Source organism: Oryctolagus cuniculus, chromosome 5, assembly GCF_051225735.1.
Source record: "Oryctolagus cuniculus isolate XC-2025 breed Fujian yellow rabbit chromosome 5, ASM5122573v1, whole genome shotgun sequence".
NCBI lineage: Eukaryota > Metazoa > Chordata > Mammalia > Lagomorpha > Leporidae > Oryctolagus > Oryctolagus cuniculus.
In genome coordinates, this window is record NC_142871.1 from 153,318,207 (window position 1) to 153,339,383 (window position 21,177).

The 21,177-nt window shown below is 41.1% G+C and overlaps 1 protein-coding gene across 5 annotated transcripts in view; it reads right to left on the reverse strand.

Annotated features, from left to right (window-relative positions):
* The window catches only part of SLC17A1 (solute carrier family 17 member 1), a 33,707-nt gene extending 13,175 nt beyond the window's left edge, over positions 1-20,532 (reverse strand). For 3 of the 5 annotated variants that reach the window (XM_008262343.5, XM_089332330.1, XM_008262342.5), the window contains exons 1-10: positions 20,443-20,532; positions 18,796-18,879; positions 16,124-16,296; positions 10,214-10,447; positions 10,043-10,130; positions 9,637-9,723; positions 6,969-7,087; positions 6,713-6,874; positions 4,836-4,968; positions 4,597-4,744 (exon numbers count right to left, since the gene is read on the reverse strand). In XM_008262343.5, the coding sequence (XP_008260565.3) occupies positions 4,597-4,744; positions 4,836-4,968; positions 6,713-6,874; positions 6,969-7,087; positions 9,637-9,723; positions 10,043-10,130; positions 10,214-10,447; positions 16,124-16,296; positions 18,796-18,823 (1,172 nt within the window). In that variant the 5' untranslated portion in view covers positions 18,824-18,879; positions 20,443-20,532. 5 annotated transcript variants of the gene reach the window in all.
* Between the last annotated feature and the right edge of the window lie 645 nt (positions 20,533-21,177).

The window sequence follows — 21,177 nt, forward strand, 5'->3', positions numbered from 1 at the left end:
CCTTCCAATGGCCGCCGCAGCTGGCACGCTGTGGCCAGTGCACCGCGCTGATCCGAAGGCAGGAGCCAGGTGCTTCTCCTGGTCTCCCATGGGGTGCAGGGCCCAAGCATTTGGGCCATCCTCCACTGCCTTCCCGGGCCACAGCAGAGAGCTGGCCTGGAAGAGGGGCAACCGGGACAGAATCCGGCGCCCCAACCGGGACTAGAACCCGGTGTGCTGGTGCCACTAGGTGGAAGATTAGCCTATTGAGCCACAGCGCTGGCCCAAGATTCATTTTCCATTATCTTTATATACAGAAGATCAATTTAGTATAAATTAAGTAAAGATTTCATCAGTTTGCACCCACACAGAACATAAGGTGTAAAATACTGTTTCAGTACTAGTTATAGCATTAATTCACATTGGACAACACATTAAGGATAGAGATCCTACATGAGGAGTAAGTGCACAGTGACTCCTGTTGTTGACTTAACAAATTGACACTCTTGTTTATGGCATCAGTAATCTCCCTAGGCTCTTGTCATGAGTTTCCAAGGCTATGGAAGCCTTTTGAGTTCGCCAGCTCTGATCTTATTTAGACAAGGTCATAGTCAAAGCGGAAGTTCTCTCCTCCCTTCCGAGAAAGGTACCTCCTTCTTTGATGACCTGTTCTTTCCACTGGGATCTCACTCACAGAGATCTTTCATTTAAGTTTTTGTTTGTTTGTTTGTTTTGGCCAGAGTGTCTTGGCTTTCCATGCCTAAAATACTCTCATGGGTTCTTCAGCCAGATCCGAATGCCTTACGGGCTGATTCTGAATGAAATTTTTCTTGATAGGGACTTCTGGGTTAATAATGACTTTCTTTTCTGCATGTTAGAAATAGCAATTAGTTTGCTTCTGACTTATTTTAGTAGTAAAATAAATATTTACTGATAGATTGTCATTAGGATTAATAATATATAAAACACACAGACAATAGAAATAATGATGAAGTAGCTAACCCTGGTACAGAATTTACTATATGTATGTACCCTACATTAACCTGTTGAACCCTCTTAACAACTCTTGAGGTAATCATTCTCTTATTACACCTATTTATAGGTAAAGAAAATAGCACAGAGCAACTAAGTAATTTTCTTGATGTGAATAGCCATGCTGACTTGAGAATTTGTGCTTCTAATTGTTTTGCTAATCTGCTTCACATAGGTTTTTGACAAGTGTGTCCATCTACATGTAGTGTAAGTGAATAACTGTTCCTTATGTGTCTGACTTGTGGAGGTCCTTCTCCAGAACCTTTGGCCTGCTGGCTACATACTGTAAAATAACTGAAATCTTTTTTTTTTTTTTTTTGATAGGCAGAGTGGACAGTGAGAGAGAGAGAGAGAGACAGAGAGAAAGGTCTTCCTTTGCCGTCGGTTCACCCTCCAATGGCCGCCGCAGCTGGCGCACTCTGGCCGGCACATTGCGCTGATCTGAAGCCAGGAGCCAGGTGCTTCTCCTGGTCTCCCATGGGGTGCAGGGCCCAAGCACTTGGGCCATCCTCCACTGCACTCCTGGGCCACAGCAGAGAGCTGGCCTGGAAGAGGGGCAACCTGGACAGAATCCGGTGCCCCGACCGGGATTAGAACCCGGTGTGCTGGGACTGCAAGGCGGAGGATTAGCCTATTGAGCCGCGACGCCGGCCAATAACTGAAATCTTAAAACACCCTTCAGAGCTTGTATTCAAGAAGGAAATGTTTTTAAAACCTTACCTGGTAATAGCAAACTATCCAAAAAAGAAATCAATAAAATAATCCCATTCACAATAGCTACAAAACAAATATATTTAGGGACAAATTTAATCAAGGAGATAAAATACTTGTGTACTGAAGGCTATAAAATATTGGTGAAATAAATTTAAGTAGTCCAAATAACTGGAAAGACTTCCTCTGTTCACAGATCTTTAGGATTAATATTGTTAAAATGTCCGTACTACCCAAAGCAATCTATAGATTCAGTACAATCCCTATCAAAATTCTAATGACATTTTCACAGAAATACAAATCCTAAAATCCAAAGACACCGTTAAAATTTTTCAAATAGCCAAAACAGTCTTGAGCAAGAAGCAAAAGGAAGTATCATATTATCTGAATTCTAAATATACTTCAAAGCTATGGTAATCAAAATGATACTGTAATGGCATAAAAACAGATACACAGACCAATGGAGAAGAACAGACAGCCTAGAAATAAACTCATGCATTTGTGGCAAATTGATTTCTAACAAAGGTGCTGACAGCAACAGTGGTAGAACGGACAGTCTCTCAATAATGTTGAGACAAGTGGATATTCATAGGCAGAAGAATGGAATTAGATCTTTACCTCATACCATACAATAAATCAACTAGAAATGATTTAGAGACTTAAGTGAGACCTGAAATCATAAACTAGAACTACTAGATGTACATAGGAGAGAAGGTTCATAATGCTGGTCTAGGCAGTGCCTTTTGGATATGATCCTAAAAGTACGTGTAACAAAAACAAAAACAGACAAATTGAATTAAATCAAGCATCTGCATAGCCAAGGAAATAATCAACAGAATGAGGAGACAACCTAGAGGATGACAGGAAATATATTTTCAAACCACAATTTGATAAGGGGTTAATGTTCAAAATATATGAAGAACTCAAACAACTCACTAGCAAGGAAACAATCTAATTAAAAATTGGACAAAGGGCCTGATTAAATATTCCCTCCAAAAAAGATGCACAAATGATCAACAGGAGTATGAAAAAATGTCAAGTATTACTAATCATCGATAAATGTAAATTAAAACCGTAATGAGATATCACTTCATACCTGTTCAAATGGAAGCTATCAAAAATGAAAGCATGTTGAGAAGAATGTGGACAAAAGGGAACCACTGGGCAGTGTTGGTGGGAGTAGAAATTAATACAATGATTGTGGAAACAGTAAGGTGTTTCCCAGAAAATTAAAATGAGAACTACCACATGATCCAGCAATCCCACTGCTGCATATGTATCCAAAGGTAGTGAAATTGATATGTTAAAGAGAAATATGCTCACTGCAGCATTTTTTACAGTAGTCAAGAATCAACTAAAGAGATTCTTAGGAGCCAACTAAAAGTGAAATCCTGTCTTTTGCAACAAAATGGATGCAACTGGAAGTGAAATAAGCCTTAAAAAGACAGACACCATATGTTTTTCCTGATCTGTAGTAATTAGTAAGAGTACCTAAAATGTAATGTATAGGTGTGAAATTGACATTGTGAGATTATTTTTTTTTGACAGGCAGAGTTAGTGAGAGAGAGAGACAGAGAGAAAGGTCTTCCTTCCGTTGGTTCATCCCCCAAAATGGCGACTATGGCTGGCGTGCTGTGCTGATCTGAAGCCAGGAGCCAGGTGCTTCCTCCTGGTCCCCCTTGTGGGTGCAGGGCCCAAGCACTTGGGCCATCCTCCACTGCCTTCCCGGGCCACAGCAGAGAGCTGGGTTGGAAGAGGAGCAATCGGGACAGAACTGGCGCCCCAACCAGGACTAGAACCTGGAGTACTGGCACCGCAGGCAGAGGATTAGCTTAGTGAGCCGTGGCGCCAGCCAACATTGTGAAATTTTTTTGAACTTTTATTTAGCAAATATAAATTTCCAAAGTACAGCTTATGGATTACAATGGCTTCCCCCCCTCCATAACTTCCCTCCTGCCCGCAACCCTCCCAACTCCCGCTCCCTCTCCCATTCCATTCACATCAAGATTCATTTTCAATTATCTTTATATACAGAATTTGATAATTGTCTACAGCCCTTGTCTCTACTGTTGAGAAAAGGTGTTTTTCTTGTCATACTATCTGTTGAACTCTTTACTTAATGTAGGGATAACCTTACAAGCATAAAGTAGACTGAAAGTAGCTCTTTGTAAAATTAAGAGTGGGAATAGAAGAAGGGGGAGGAAGAAAGGTTGAAGTGTGCGCACGAGGGAGGGTAGAGTGGGTAGTATCACTATGTTCCTAAACCTGCATATATGAAATACATGAAATTTGTATACCTTAGATAAAAATTTTTAAAAAATTTTAAAAAGGGGTAAACAGATAAAGAAAATGTGGTATATATTCTACTATGGAATATTGTTTAGCTCTAAAAAGAAGGAAATGCTGTCTTTTTTGACATCATGGATAAAACTGGAGTACTTTACTTTAAAAGAAATAAAGGTGGCGCAAAAAGACAAATACCACATAATCTCACACACATATGGAATCTGAAAGAGTTGACTTCATAGAGATAGAGAGTACAGTGGTGGTTACCAGGGGCGGAGAGATAGGATTTAAGGGGTCTTTAGGGAGGTGTTGGTCAAATGAAACAAAATTTCAGCTATAAGGAATAAGTTAAGTAGTCTATTATACAATATGTTGACTAATTAATAATAGTGTGTTACGTTCTTAAGACTTGCTAAGAGTAGATTTTACGTGTTCTCACCACAAAAAAGTATGTGAGTTAATATATATATGCTAATTAGCTCCATTTAGCCATTGCACAATGCATCTGTATTTCAAAATATCATGTGTGCAGGATAAATATATGCAATTTTGTTAATTAACATTTTAAAAATTTTAAGAAAATCCTACCTGGGAGCAAGATCCAAGGCATTGATAAGTGCTCCTCCCAAACAGAAGCTGCTGCTTGCATTAGCAAGTATGAGAAAAGTGATGGTGCTGTAGAAGCCGGAACTCAGGTAGAGCAGGCACATGCTGAAGACTATAGGCAAGAGAAGTCCTAGGGGTGATGTAGATAACACAGTCAGGTGCATCTGGAAGATGTGGGGGACGTACTCCCCAAGTGCCCGCATAGCCTGGCTATCCCTTACCTATCGCCGTGAAGAGTTTCCGAATAGCAGTTAGGCTGAGCATGTTCCTGGACATGAGGAAGTCTGCTGTGTGACCTGCTATGACACCACAGATCCAGGCAAACAAGTAGGGGAGGCTGGACAGCAGCCCGTTCTGCGGAGGAAACGTTATTCTGAGAGTGTGATCAGTAAACCAATTCTGACACACACCATAGTCCTCACATGGAAATTCAGTAACAAACATGGGGACTTCCATATACACAGAAAACCATCAACATACAACACCAGGGCCGAAGCTGTGGTGTAGTGGGTAAAGCCACTGCCTGCAGTGTCAGCATCCTGTATGGATGCCGGTTCGAGTCCTGGCTGCTCTACTTCCGATCCAGCTCTCTGGTAGGGCCTGGGAAAACAGTAGAAGGAGGGCCCCTGCACCCACGTGGGAGACCTGGAAGAAGCTCCTAGCTCCTGGCTCTGGATTGGCCCAGCTGCAGCTGTTGCGGCCATCTGGGGAGTGAACCAGCGGATCTAAGACTCTCTCTCTCTCTGCCTCTGCCTCTCTGTAACTCTTTCAAATAAATAAATAAATACATCTTTTAAAAAAACATACGACACCAGAATTGCTGCTGCAGCCACACTACAGAGCAGATATCAAAAAATAAGTTTGAGGTTAGTAATACCTAGAGCTGTCACAATCTGTTTTTCTCCTTTTGGTATATGGGACCTGAAAGTGCTGTGGAACAAGAGGAAGACTATGTTAGAAACGAGAAACAAGGGCCCTGAGGAACCTGAGAGGGGGCAAAAATGGTAACAATCGCAAACACACAGAGAGTGCCCACTCTGGCCCATCCTCTGTTAATCCCTACAACAAATCCTTGGTTTCCCCAAAGATGAATCTGACTCATGGAGTACTTTTATGATTCTTACTGTAATGCCAGCCCCTAGGCTGGGCTTCTAGAAGTTTATTACGGAGTGCTCCAAAGTAGCATGCCCAGACTCCATTGCTAAAGGAATCCTGGCTCGTTATTATGGTATCAGAAAAGAGGAGCTTGGAACATCAATAATTCCCAAAATCAGATAATCTGCCATGGGGGCACCAGCCCTTTCAGAGCAAGACCAGGTGTGTGTTTATAGCCCAGGACTCATTGCCTTACTCCAGGAGAGAGAATTGACGGGAGCTGGGCATGGTGGTGGTGGCAGGGGCAGGCCTGGTAACATTCAGGGAAGGACTCCAGTCCCCACTGGGAATGGTGGTGCTGAACCCTCGGTGATACACAGGTGCAATCATTCACTGAATGGGAGGTGGGGAATGTGTGGGAACACCGGTGCACACGGAATGTTGCTGGAGTGTCAGAAACTATGTCTATACCAGCACCTTTTGTTCTGGGCAATATTCATATAAAAATACAAAATTGCAAATCTCCAGGTAAAGAGCACTAGCTAATGGGTGTGTGTTGTGGCGCAACAGGTTAGGTCAGTGCTTGCGACACCTGCGTCCTTATCAAAGTGTCAGTTCAAGCCCAGAAACCCTGATTTGGATCCAGCTTTGTGCTGATGCATCCTGGGAGGGAGTTCAAGTGCTTGGGCCCCTGCCACCCATATGGGAGACCCAGATGGATTTCCTTGCTCCTAGATTTGGTCTGGTCCAGCTTTGGGGTATTTGGGGAGTGAACCAGCAGATGAAAGATCTCTCTCTCTCTCTCTCTCTCTCTCTCTCTCCCTCCCCCACCCCATCTCTGTTGTGTGTGTGTGTCTGCCTTTCAAGTAGATGAAAATAAATATTTTTTTAAAAAAAGCATTAGCTAAATGGTATAGGAGGCAAGCAAGAGCTGAGCCTTGGGCCGCTAGAATCAGAGAAAGGAGTAGTGTCCTTTGTAAAGTTGAACAGACCATACACTCACCTCTCTTATGTCAACATGAAGCATGGAGTTGATCAACGTTGGGGTGTATACAATCAACATGCTGTATGTCCATAAATAAGCAAAACAGCAGAAAGAAATAGCCCAGAGTGGAAGAGACTTAATCATAGCCTTGATGGGCAGAGATTGTCTTGTTGAGCTGCCCTGGAAATGAATTCATTACTCATTAGCCAATTAGGACAAGCTGGAAATGTCTCATTTGCAGTAGAATCGGGGAGATGCCAATTCTGTGTTCTACCTGCTGGATGAGGGAGGACGTGATGTATTCTTTCTCATGCAGGCTCACGCATGGGTGGTCCTTGGGATCATCATAATACAGAACGAACCAGAGAAGACACACAGCGCAGCCACAAGCACCTGTCAAAGCAGGAGAAGTTGGGGCTGGGAGTTTCTATCTCTGTTGGGTCTTTCTTCCACTCAGGTATTTTCAATGCATCAGTCTGAGAATCTGGACCTCCCCTTTCTTTTTTGAAACTTTGCAACAGGCTCATGGTTTTCATAGTCCTCGTGGTATCCAGTTGCCTCTCTATACGGACTGAATGCTTTAGAAATGGTGGCAGAGTCCTCTGACTCTCCAGATGCCCCAGACTCTGCAGCTTCCCATGATAACAGCTGGCCTCCTTGTTCTTGGACCCTTCTTCAAAGTCCAAATGTGGAGGCAGACACCTAAGTGTCTAAATCACTTTGATTAAAATTCTTTTCCTCTTTTCTCAGTAATAAGCAATATGCGTATGAGACACTTCATAGCAACGTGACTGTAGTAGAAGGAGTAGTCCTTTGGGTTTCATGAAAATATGTATGGCACCTGCAATTGCCATGTCACTGTATAGAATGCTACAGTAGGAATACAACATGAACACTGCTGTGGGTTCAATCTTTGATCTGCAATGCTGGGCAGCATTAGTTATTGAGATTTTCTTACAAGGAGCTGAAACCTCACCATCCTGTAGTTTCTGTATATTTGATTTGGTTTGTAGCACAGTAGAAGTGTGCATTTCTCTTCCAGGATAGTTATAGAACATGTCAGCTGCCAAGCTTTCCTTTCCCCTTAGACAGCCCCGGCTTTTTCAGCCCCTGTCTTGATACAGGGCTTATCTCATGCCTATTCTTACCATTGCTTACTACTACTAATGACTGGAATGGTGATTAAGAGCAGTGGAATTTGAGGTTTTCAAATTATCGATCTGCCATTTTCTCACAGTGTGTACTAGATGTCTTCTGTTTGTCCCTCTGGTCCACTCTCCAACCCCCTTCATCCTGCTCTGCCCACTGATGGTTGACTTGAATGAACGTCACCAGCCCATACCCTCTGCTTTCCAGTTGGGTTTGGCCAACAGAAAGCCCAGGGCAGAGAGGGAAGGAAGAGAACTGAGACTGGGCTGTCTTTTAAAAAATAATCACCTCGCTGCTAGGGCAGCTTCCATGTATGCATCTTTTTATGGAAAACAACAGATGCTCTCAGGGCAGCCTGCTCTGTGAAGCTTTCCTTGTGGATTCTGATCATGACTCCCTCCACTGCCCGCTGCAGGGGTGGTACTTTGTCCTTAGGCCCAAGTTTCTTCACCATCCCTGTGGTTCCACCACATGTCAGACCTATCCCTGTAAGTAATCACTTTGTAAATAAATCCTTCTGAACCTACTGTAAGTATGACTTTGAGCAAATTATCTAAATCCTTACTCATTTCCTCACCTCATAAATGGGCATAGGGTCAGTGACGTGGCATTAACATGCAATGTGACATCCCATATGGGCACTGGTTGGAGTCCCAGCCACTCCACTTTTTCCACTCAGCTCTCAATGCATCTGGGAAAGTAGTGGAAGATGGCCCAAGTGATTGGGCCCCTGACACCCATGTGGGAGACCCAGATGGAGTTCCAGACTCCTGGTTTTGGCCTGGCTCAGCCCCGGCTATTGTAGCCATTTGGGGAGTGAACCAGTGGTTGGAAAAGCTGTCTTTCTGTCTCTTTCCTTCTCTCTCTTCATATCTCTCCCTCTCTCTCTGTAACTCTTTCAAATAAATTTTTAAAAATGGACATCATAGCACCCATCCAGCAGTCCCTTAACCTGAAATCTGAAATCAAGATCTGAAAATCAAAAGCGAATTTATAATTCAGTTGTCAATCTCAATTCTTCATAGTTTTTAGGTGCTCCAATTTTCACAAATTTCATTTTTCAATGCAGAAATTAATACATTTGGGGCCAGTGTTGTGGTGTAGTGGGTAAGACCACCAGTGGGTAAAATGCCAGCATCACAGATATGAGTTCCTGTCGTGGCTGCTCCACTTCTGATCCAGCTCCCTGCTACTGCACCTGGAAAGCAGTGAAGGATGCCTCAAGTACCTGGGCCCCTACATCCACATGAGAGACCTGGAAGAAGTTCTTGGATCCTGGCTTCAGCCTGGCCCAGTGCTGGCTATAGTGGCCATCTAGTGAGTAAACTAATAGATGGAATATCTCTCTGAGTCCCTCTCTTTCTCTGTAACTCTTTCAAAATAAATAAATAGATCTTTATTAAAAATTAATACATTTGATTATGGAATGCTGCTCCATATCATGCTTTGAGTATGATATATAATTAGTATACTTATCATATTATCTTCCTTGAGTCTGAAAAATTGTCTGTTTTGATCATCTCTTTCACTAAGCTTCAAATAAGGTATTTAGAGCTATAGTATTGGCATTGTAGAAATGGAAAATTATATACAAAATATGTGTGTAATTTTGAGCATGATCCTTGCCTGTAGAAAGAACTCTGTGAATGCTAACTTCTCTCGCTCCTTCAGTGGAATTTAAGATTTTTTAATATGAACTTCATATAAATTATTGTTAGGTTTTTATTTCTTAAATTGGGTTTTTTCTTCTTAAATTCTAAATCAAAACTGAAATTTTATAGGAAGAAACTCACCAAAAATGTAGAAGACCATGGGCCAGCCCAGAGATTCACAAATGATACCCGTTACAAGCAGGACGATGAACGGACCCAGCAGAAACCCTGATCCAAATGCACAAAGGACACTTTTCATTAATGCAGACGTCTGAAAGTAGAGAAAATGTGGCCTCAACCTGGTAACAGATAATCCCCTGTGATGGATATTTGTACACAGTAGTGCTGGTCAGAAGAAGGAAATAAAATATTTGCTTTTCTCTTTTTCTCTGTTATTGATCTTTCTAGATCATTTTTTCATCTTTAGAGTAGGAAGGCAGGAGGTAGGTGATGTCCGAAGCTCTTGACAATTTAAAACGTGTTTCTACAGCTCTAGAGAAGAAGACAATGCCATGAGATGAAAATGGGACTCAATCATCCATCTCACCTGATAGACTCATAGAGGTAAGGCGGCCTCGCTCCAAGGGAGGAGCCCATTTGACCCATATCTCATGCTGGGCTGTTGTGACTGTCCCCTGGAACGAGAAATATTAGGACGGTTTACCTCTGGTACTCTTTATGAATTTAAGATCTGTTCAGTTTGGCATTATTTTAATACCTGAGTTATTCCTTGGACTACTCTACATACAATGATCCAAGTTTCTCCGACTGCAGCAGCTTGCGGGATGAATATGCTGACCAGAGAACTCAGAAATAATGCAAAGCCAATCAATTTCTTTATAGAGTATATTCCAGAGATGTATCCAACAGGAATCTGAATGAGAAAAGCGCCATAGAAGATGGAGCTAAAGATGATACCCTGGACATCAGGGCTCCAATTATAGACGGGGTTCTGAAAGATAAAAGGAGACATGTTGAACCACTTCATATATTCAGGCTTCACTATGATATTCAGAGACTTAGGGAGACTGATCTTACTGCTCACCCCATATAAAGTAGCTCTCCTCTACCTAATGTTCTGTGTCAAAAAGCCTTCATTCATCTGTAACACCACTTATGTAGTTATTTTCCTTTTATCACTTGTATTTCCAACTATGGGTTGAGTATCCCTACCCAAAGTGCTTGGGGTGGACCAGTATTATAGATCTCAGATTTTATTTTTGGGGTTTGGAATATTTGCATGTATACATAATTGAATATCCTGGGGATAGAACTCAAGTCTAAACCTCAGATCCACTTATTTTTCTGTACACCTGATATACATAGGCTGAAGTTCATTTTATACAGTACTTTCAAGGCAACCGTGTTGGGACTGTGACGCATCACTTAACATCAGGTGTGGAATTTTCCACCTGCAGCATCATGTCAGATTTGGAACATTTAGGATTTTGGCTTGGAGAATCTTAATTTGTATAATGTAAAGTCCTGATAGCCAAGGCACCATTTGCACCTCCAGTCACTGTCACATCAGAGACATTTCATATTCATTTCTTGAATGTTCCGACCTGTGTGTAAACTCTGCTACAGAGCACTGCAGATACAGAGATGGTTAGTTCCTCTTCGCTTCCTGTAATGCCTCCATTCATTCAAGCTCATTACAAAATGAACTTTTCCTTTTGCCACATTGCTCTCAGAGAGCAAATAGTGGTAGAGGGAACCAAGAATTCCATTTCTGAGTTGTGGAAATAACTGAACAGGATAGCAGAGAGTTAAGATCATTTCCCTTCTTTTCCTTGGCTCTGATATGGCTTGATTTTCCCCGGAGTGAATCCACTTGTCAATTCCATGTTAGAGGGCCTTCTGTCATTCTGATACATTATTAAAACTGATAGAAGAACTTCCAAACATTGAATTTATATCGGAGCCTGCATTTGTTTTTGGGCTCACTGAACAAGAGAAACCTTAATGGTAGTCAGTGAGGACAAGGTATAGCTTCTTTGGAAGTGTTCAAGATAGTCCCTTTCTCTGAATTTTCTCTGTTAGCTGCACAATTAGAAGGAACATAGTGACAAATGAAGGGCTTTGTTGAATGAGGAGTGACATTGCTGGGTAGTTTTCTGGTTGAATATTAAATAAGGAAATAGGTCATAATACATGTGTTCTCTCATCATACTGCCTTATGTCCATTTCATGTCTCTGTCACCCTATCGCTGTGACCTGTAGACGATTGTTTTGAGGATGTAAAAGGATTTGCATAGAGCATTCTGGGAAGAGAGCTTCTCTAAGGATATTGAGCCATGTGCAGTGAGGCACTTCTACATGTAGCCAGGTGACAAGTGACACGCTGGCTCTTTCCCATTGTGACAGAAGGGACCACCCAGAGGATGAAGCAGAATGTTCTGCCAGGTTTTGTTGGTCAGTTTTGATGTTTACTTATTTATATTTGAAAGGACAAGAGAGAGAGAGTAAGAGAGAGAGAGAGAGAGAGGAAGAGAAAGAGAAAAAGAGAAAGAAAGAGAAAGAGAAAGAGAAAGAGAAAGAGAAAGAGAAAGAGAAAGAGAAAGAGAGAGAGATCTTTCATCTGCTGACTCACTCCCCAGATGCTTGCAACAGCTGGGGCTGGGCCAGGCCAAAGCCGGAAGCCAGGAACTCAATCTGGGTCTCCCATGTGGGTGGCAGGGACCCAAGCACTTGAGTAATCACCTGCTGTCTCCCAGAGCGTGCATTAGCAGGAAGCTGGAATGGAGAGTGGAGCTGGGACTTAAACCCAGATACTCCAGTATGGGGTGTGGACATGCCCAGCAGCAGCTTAACTACTGTGCTGGACGCCTCCCTCTGTTTGTTGTTGTTGTTTTCTGAATCACAGAAAGCACCAAGGGAATAATTATGCACCCTCACCCACATCAGGTGGGCCAGTAGACATTTGTTCAAGTCTACTTGTGCTGTGAACAGATCACTTAAAATCTCGGAACTGTTTTCACGGCATAAAACTATGAACATTCATGTACACATCTCTGTATGGGCATATGCTTTCGTTTTTCTTCAGTAAATGCATAGCAGTGGAATGGCTGCATCACATGGTAAGTCTATGCTTAATTGGGTACCTAATTGCCAAGCATTTTGCTAAGTGGATGTACCATTTTGCATTCCCACCAGCAGCATTGAGAGAGGAGAGAGTCTTGGCCTCTCCACATTCTCATCAATACTTGGTAAGTCTAGTCTTTGGAACTCCAGCCATTAGTAGAAATTGTGTATACTAATGTATCTCTGGGTCTTAACTTGTTTTTCCCTAACTAATGATGTGGAGCATCTTTTTATGTATTTGTTGACTGTGTATATTCTTTGGTGAAGGATCTACTCACATCCTGTCTCTATTTCTGTATGGGGTCATCTGTTTTAATAGGTCATTGAGTTTTAATGGCTGTCCCTTGTTGATAGATTCGCATACATTTACCTGTGTCCCTGGATTGTTTTTTCTCTGTCTTATTAGTGTCATGAATTTTGATGAACTCCAATTTAATGTTTGTTCTTTTATGAATCTTGAAAAATCAATAGTTCACATATGTGTATTTGTGTTCCACTTCACTGATCTACTCTATTGTCTTTACACAGATATCACACTGCCTTATTTACTATAACTTTATAACACGTCTTAAAGTTAGATGGGCCATGACAATCCTCCAACTACTGGTTTGTCAACAAACATGCAAAGGTCCTTCCCTGGAAAAAGAACAGTTTTGTCAACAAATTATGCTGGAAAACTTGTATGTGATATGTAAGAAAAGATCTTCCATGTAACATATACAGATATTAAATAAATGAATCATAGATTTAAATGCAAAGCCAAAGGAACAAAACTTCTAAGAGAAAATGTAGACTGTTTTGCACCTTGTATTATTGCAAATATTTCTTAGATGCAACAGCAAAAGTAAAGCCCATGAGAAATGTGTTAAAAGATGTTTTTCATGAAGAAGGAAAGTGATATAGCTCAGAAATGCAGATTTACTGAGAATATTAGACAAGACTAACTGAACATGTAGCTCACTTTATTTAGAATTGGTCTAAAAGATAACTTTATATAAAGTTTATATTTGTGTAAAGTTTTTTATTTGTTTATATTTATTTAAAGTTTATATTTAAAGTGTATGGATAAGCAAAGTGAATAAGAACAATGTTATAAGAGATAAAAGAATTAGGAATATTCGGTGACAAGGTGTTTGCACTATGCATGATGCAATATACTGTTATTTGGAAGTGGATTTAGATTATCTTAAGATGTGTATTGTAAACCCTGTAGAAACTACTAAAATGGTGTGTTTTAAAGAGTGAATGACCAGGGGCTGGCACTCTGGCACAGCGGGTTAACGCCCTGGCCTGAGGGCTCCACTTCCGATCCAGCTCTTTGCTATGGCCTGGGAGAGCAGTGGAAGATGACCCAAGTCCTTGGGCCCCTGCACCTGAGTGGGAGACCTGGAAGAAGCTCCTGGCTCCTGGCTTCGTTTCAGCACAGCTCCGGCTGTTGTGGCCAATGGGGAGTGAACCATGGGAAGGAAGACCTCTCTCTCTCTCTCTCTCTCTCTCCCCCCCTCTCTCTGCCTCTCCTCTCTCTGTGTAACTCTTTCAAATAAATAAATTAAAAAAGAAAGAGTAAATAACCTGCCAAGAGAGAAGATAAAATTGAATTATAAAATGCTCAGTTAAACTTAGGGAAAGAAAAAAAGAGAAAGAAAAAAAAAAAAACAAACAAATGAGTATCGATTACCAATTGTGTCTTTGTCTATTCCTCTTTCAGTTTCCAGTTTTTGCTTCCTGTATTTTGTTATTCTGTTATTAGGGACATAGATGTTTAGAATTATGTCTTAGAGTGTGGACTTCTTTATGGTTAGATAGTGTTTTCTTTATCTCTGAAAATCTTCTTTGCTATAAATTCTACTTTGAAATTGATACATTTGCTCCAGTGTTCATTTGATTAATGTTTCATGGTTGCATATAGTTTACATCTATTTTTATACTTTTACTTTTAACCTATCCTTATATTGTGGGAGAATTTCAGGCGGCTAGCATATTTTGAGTTCTTTATTTCTTATCAAATCTGACCATCTCTGTCTTTTGATTTGTATTCTTAGAGACCGTTCACATTTTAAAAGGTTATCAGTATAATTAGATTAAAAAATCTACCATCTTTTAACATTTCTTGCACAGCAACCCTGTTGGTAGTGAATTCTCTTGGGTGATATGTGTGTTTGTGTGTGTGTGTGTTTGTGTTGGCCTGAAAAGTCTTTATTGTCTTACTTTTGAGGATAATTTCATTGGATTGAATTTTAGGTTCACAAGATTTTTTCTTTGAACACATTAAAGATTATTATTCTGTTTGCATGGTTTCTATTATGAAATATGCTGTAATTATTAGCCTTGTTCCTCTGGAGGTAAGAGACTCTTTTTTCCTAGGGTTTGATTCAAGGTGGTCCGTTTACCTTGGTTTTCTGCAGTTTACATAAGGTATGCCTATATATGTTTTCTTCTTGCTGGTTGCTTTTCTTTTTGCTTTTCATCCTGTTTATAGAGTTCTCTGAGCTTCCTAGATCTGTGGTTTGGTGTCTGCGATTAATTTTAGAAAGTTCTCAATGGCTACTTTTTAAATATTTCTTCTTCTGTTTTCTTTCTGGTATTCTGGTTGTTCATGTTTGAGACCTGGGATGATCTGTTAAGGTTTTTTCCTCGTCACTGTTTTTCTCTTTGCATTTCAGCTTTGCAAGTTCCCACTGCCCTGTCTTCCTGTTCCTTAATTCTTACTTCAGCTGTATTGAATCCACTAATGGACCTATCAAAGGCACTGGACTTCTGTCATAGTTTCCTGGATTTCTAGTATTTCTTTTTAATTCTTTCTTTACAGTTTTCATTTCTCTATTCATATAACCCTACCTTTTATTGCATGCTGTCTTTTTTTCCCACCATGGCCCCTAACATATTAATAATCTATATTTGAAATTCCCTGTTTAGGATTTCCTACATCTGTGTCATATCTGGATCTGGTTTTAGTGATCACATTAAAATCAAGATGCAGTACATTTCATATAGAATGTTATTTTTAACAAAACAAGTGGTAAAAATAAAAAAAAAGTTCATATTCCCCTGTATATTCATAAATGAACACAGGAACAGTACAGTGAAAAGTTATTCCTCTCACCTGTTTTCATTTTTTCCTGCATCTACATTTTCTGTCAGATACCAACACATTAATTAAACATTAAAATCATGACAGTTTTAAATAAGTATTTTAATTAATTAGGTAAATATTTAAATATATGGCATATTTTAAAGTTTAAACAAAAAAAAGAGAATGTATCTTTGCCTTCCACTTCTAGTTTAAAATGCTTTCACTTTTTTTCTATTGTCCAAACTCTCAATTCTAAAGAAGCCTTGACTGTTGGGTTCAGTCAACAAGCCCTTAAGAAACATTGAGAGCTTTCATTCTTTCATCATGGGATGCGTTGATTTGGATCATTACTGCGTATGCAATGACAAGACTTGAACTTCTTGCCCTAGTTATTATTGTTTTACCAATAATATTCAATTTTTATACTAGTTAGTAAGCAAGACAGGGCTTATGGGTCATGTCTTGATGTACCTTTGTATTATCCAGGCGCTTCTCTGCGGAGGTGTTGGGCGAACCATGTAGATTCGTGTTGTTCACCATGGCTACCATGGTGAGGCTCAGACACATGCGCTGTGCGATTATCACAATGTTACAAAAATGCATAAAGAGTGCCAAGACATATCGGAAAGAACAGAAACATGGACCTGGGAAGTAAACAGAAAGTCTCAATTGTTAACAGAGCTGGGTAAAATCACACTTTAACTTTTAGGAAAGGCCCCTTGGAGATTTGGAGCCCTGGATACTCAAAGTTTCATTGAACCTACTGGCTTTTGAGACATTATCATACAATAGAAAGAAGTGTGATGACTATAGTAATCCCATAGCTTCTAAAATATAATTCCAACTATAATGCCCCAGAAAATTAAGCCAGTCTTCCAAAACTTGGACTCATGTCTATTCTAAAGGGATCCTTTCTTTACAAATGTATTTGGTTATTCTTGGAACTAAGTCCCCTAATAACAACAAAGACATCTGTCAAGGAAACTGCTCTATTCTCTAAAAAGACCATGGTTTAAAAACTCATATTGTGCACATTGCAGAGAAAAATTACATTTTCTATACTAAAGGCTTATTGAGTTAGCATCATGTTAGAATAATTAGCATACTATTGGCATAAAGCTAAACAAATTCATTAATAGAAGAAACCAGGGAGTTAAGAAAGACACATTTATGGTCAAATATGTTTGCACAAACATACTAATGCAACTAAATGTAGAGAAGTAAAGTCTTTTTCAACAAAGAGCATTTTCCTAAGAGAAATATAGACATATGTTTACCAAAACAACTGTTACAAAAGTGTTTATAGCAGCTTTATTCAAAACAACAGGATGCTTGGAAAGGATGAACATGTTGTGGTATTTTAGAACGATGTAAGCTATAAGGAATAAACCACTGATAACACTAACAGTCTGGATGAGTCGCACCAAAAACATGCTTACCTGAAGGAGTGAGACACTAAGAGTGTCTACTATAGGAATCTCTTCCTATGAAGTTCAAAAGCAGGAAATGTTAATCTTTATGGCCTCCTCACCTCCAAAGCCAGGATTGGGAACCTCCCTCATGTTGAATCTCTCTCCTACTTGGACTCCCTCTAACTTTTCTGGCTCTGGCCTCTGGAGCAAGAGTTAAAGGGCTTAGTCAATTAGACTGTCCCACTTGAATAATTTACCTATTTAAGATCAACTGATTTGGGCCAAATGACACCCTTCAGGCAGCACCTAACTATGTTGGCTTAAATAACTGTGAGAAGGTATGAATACACGGGTGGCAGCAATCTTAGGATTTTCCCAACTACCACCCTCTGGTGCCTGAGGATTCATGTTCACCTACATGAAAAACACATTCGTTGCCCCATCTCAAGGGTCCCAAACACTCACTACAGTATCAGTTCAAGTCCAAAACCTCATAGGAGTGCAAAGTCCAAAATCTCATAAACTAAATCATCTACATCAAATGCAGGTGAACCTCATAGGAGTCATCCATCCTGGGGCATAATTGCCAACTGTGGACTTGTCCCACCAGATAACAATTGGATAGGCATATGATAAGGCTATAGACATTCCGGCCTGGAAGGGGAAAAAAGGAAGCATTGATCCATAGAAGTTGTGAAGCTAAGGTAGGAAAATGTTGTATTTTTTTTTTTTTTGAGGCCTTCAAATTCATGGCTCTTGGCTCCTGACCCCTCTGGAGAGTACAAGAGAGACCAGGAACCTTGAGAGCTGTGTTAGAGTTCCATCTCCCATACATCCATGCTAACAGAGTTTCCACAGTGAATAAATGTTAACTCATTAAGAGATTGTTCTATGTCTATTAGATGGTGATGCACGTTTGCTCTCTATTTATGTTGAAAGACGTTTATATATATTTTTAAGGTTAAGCTACTCTTTCATTCCTAGGATAAACTTGACTTAGTTTTGGTAGATTTATTTCATGTTTTATAAATTCTTAGATTTCTTTTGCTAATGTGTTAATTTTGCATCTTTATTCATCATTGTATAGAATTATTTTGAGATGTACATATACATATATATTTGACCACAAATGAGATGAACAATTTCAAAATATTAAAATAAGTAAATAAGAGAATTGATTAAAGAAAAAGTACAAAATTTAATAAGCCAGTAACTTACATAAGTTGAAAAATTTTATCACCCATTGTCTATCTCCTATTCTCTGGGATTTTGTTCCCTATGATATGGACACACTTCTAAGTCAGTAGTAGTAATTCCTTACTATCAATCTTCTACCTGACTTAAAATAGTTTCTGTTAGTATTTAGTGAACATCCAACTATGTACAAAGATGCTGGCTTAAGAACTCTCATCCTGCCTCCCTGCCTTCTACTGGTGCTTCTGCCGTTTGAGATGAAAGCAAAATGTTGCACCTTTTTGACATTCTCCACCAAGTACTTGGTAAGTATGCAAGAATGGAACTCATAACTCCAATGCGAGCAGCCAGGGCCCAAAGCGTCTTTTTGCTTAGGGATTTTCTCACGGAGAGCATAGGGTACTTGTTTTCACCTCCTTTCCTGAACCTTACCAAACCTCCTTACCTGTGTCCCAAGGCAATGCCCTCACCTAGACTCTGTGGGGTCATAATTAACAAGGAGAAAGCCTGTGGAACAGGAGTGAGAATAGAGGGTACCTTTTCTGGAAGGGAACTGGTTATCCATTTGCTTACGAGGCTGACTTTGCTCTTTGTCTTGCTGAGAGGTTTGGTCTCCATCCACTGTGAATGCAAAACACATGGATGTCAGCATAATAGGGGGAGGCAGCTGACCAATCACCACGCACTACTGCTCTCTGATTGAACACCTGCACCAACAGGGAATTTGCTGCGTCATCCCAGTGCTCATCTAACTCAGAACGTGCTCCTCTGATATTTCAGTTCCATGGCTTTCTTGGTTGATTAAAAATGTACAGAAAACCCAAAAACTATTGAAAACACACGGAAAACCTTATCAACCCAGAATTCCATATCTAGTGAAAATATCCCTCAACAGTGAAAGAGAGATAAAAGACTTTATTAAACAAACAATAGATGAAGGAACTCATGGCCAGTACACATACTCCACAAGAATTGTTAAAACAAACCCTTTGGGGACACGTTGCAGCATCCCATATGAGCAGCAGTTCAAGTCCTAGCTGCTCCACTTCTAATTCAACTCCCTGCTAATCTACCTGGGAAAGCAGTAAAAAATGGCCTGAGTGCTTAGGCCCCTGCTAATCACTTGGGAGACCCAGACACAATTCCTGGCTCCTAGCTTTGGCCTGCCTTAGCCCTGGGTCATTACAACCATTTGGGGAATGAGCCAGCAGATGGAAGATTTTTTTTCTCTCTCTTATTCTCCCTCTCTGTAACTCTGCCTTTCAACTAAATAATACTTTTTTTAGAGAAGTCTTTAGTGGCAGGAATTGTGTTGCTGTGGGTTGATCTACTAATGCACAAATCGGAGTCCTGGGTTGAGTCCGGACTCCTCTCTTTCTGATCCAGCTTCCTGTAGCAAATGATGGCCCAAGTCCTTGGGTTCCTCCACCCTGATGGAGTTCCTGGCTCCTGGTTTTGGTCTAACCCCACCCTGGCTGTTGCAGGCATTGGGAAACCCCTACACACACACATACTCGCTCACTCATTCTCCCTGTCAAGGAAATAAATAAATCTTAAAAGAGAAAAAGATGTCCCTCGCACAAGAGGCCATTGTTATAGGTAGGAACCTTGAATGTACAAAAAGCAAGAAACAATGTTAGGACAAAAGCAAACTGTTTTCTTGTTCTGGATCTTATTAGAATTGTGAACTAAAGACCGGCTATCTAATGACGACCTCCCAGAGAGAGAGGCAGCTCGTTCTCCGTACCCCACACGTGCCCGTCCCACAGCCGTGGCTTCCGTGGACAGAGCAGCCCTGAGCTGCATCTGCAGGGGACGCAGCAAGCAGAGGGACGGGGCTGGCGTGGCCTCAGGCCAGGCAACTTCTTACACCAGGCTCCGCCGCCGGCCCGCGCTGCCCATCCCACACCTCGGGATGTGATACCAGGTGCTCCCAAGACACCTAAGTCTTGTCTTTTTATGATTTATTTATTTGAAAGTCACAGTTACAGAGAGACAGAGGGAGAGATAGTGAGAGAGAGAGAGAGAGAGAGAGAGAGAGAGAGAGAAATCTTCCTCCCAAACTCCTCCTTATTGCTACAGACCTTAATTAAGGTCTTCCTGAGAAGGCTCCCTTGTCGCCCTCTGGGAAATGAATCGGTTATTAACTTCATGTAATGAGCAGCTTAGAAAAGTGACACTCACCTGATTCAGGACCGAACAGGCATTCCTTCTTCTCTCGGAAGACTTTCTTGCAACTTTACACCGTGTTGAAGGTCTACATTTACTGGTATTAGTCCCATAAATCTTTCACCAAACCTTTTGACCTCTGTCAAGGTCAAAAGCTTAATCTTTAACTTTATTTTCTCTCTTGCCTTGAATCTTCTCAGCGATAGTGTGAGTCTTAAAATCATCCAGTGGACTAGAAACTTCCTGGGTACCTGTCAATCACTTCACGGCATAAGACACAGACACCCTGAGTCCCTCTCCCTGCCCGGGAGGCAGAACAGGGCGCAACGCCTGCTCCCAAGATTTCTCTGCTGGAGGTGGCTCTGGAGCCCCACACCTCTCACGGGACAGCTGCGGCTTGATAAGCCCTATTGGCTTTTTGTCTCTTCCCGCCCTCCCCCACTGCCCTCCCTTCCTGTCTCCTTTACTGTAACCCCCTCCCTCCATTCCTTCTCCCTCCCTGCCGCCGTTCCTTTCATTTCTCCTTCCTTCCCTCCTCTCCTTTCTGTCTTTCTCCCTCCCCCATCCTCCTCTCAAGAGTCGCATCTGCCTGACATCCAACAACTGAGCAAGAGGTACATTTTACCAAGGGACAGCCCCTGAAGGGTGACCCCTAGTGCCCCCCGCCGAGGCCTCCCACCACACACACACACACACACACACACACACACAGCTTCTTCTGCTGTGGCTCTGTGACTTGTCCTGGTTCAG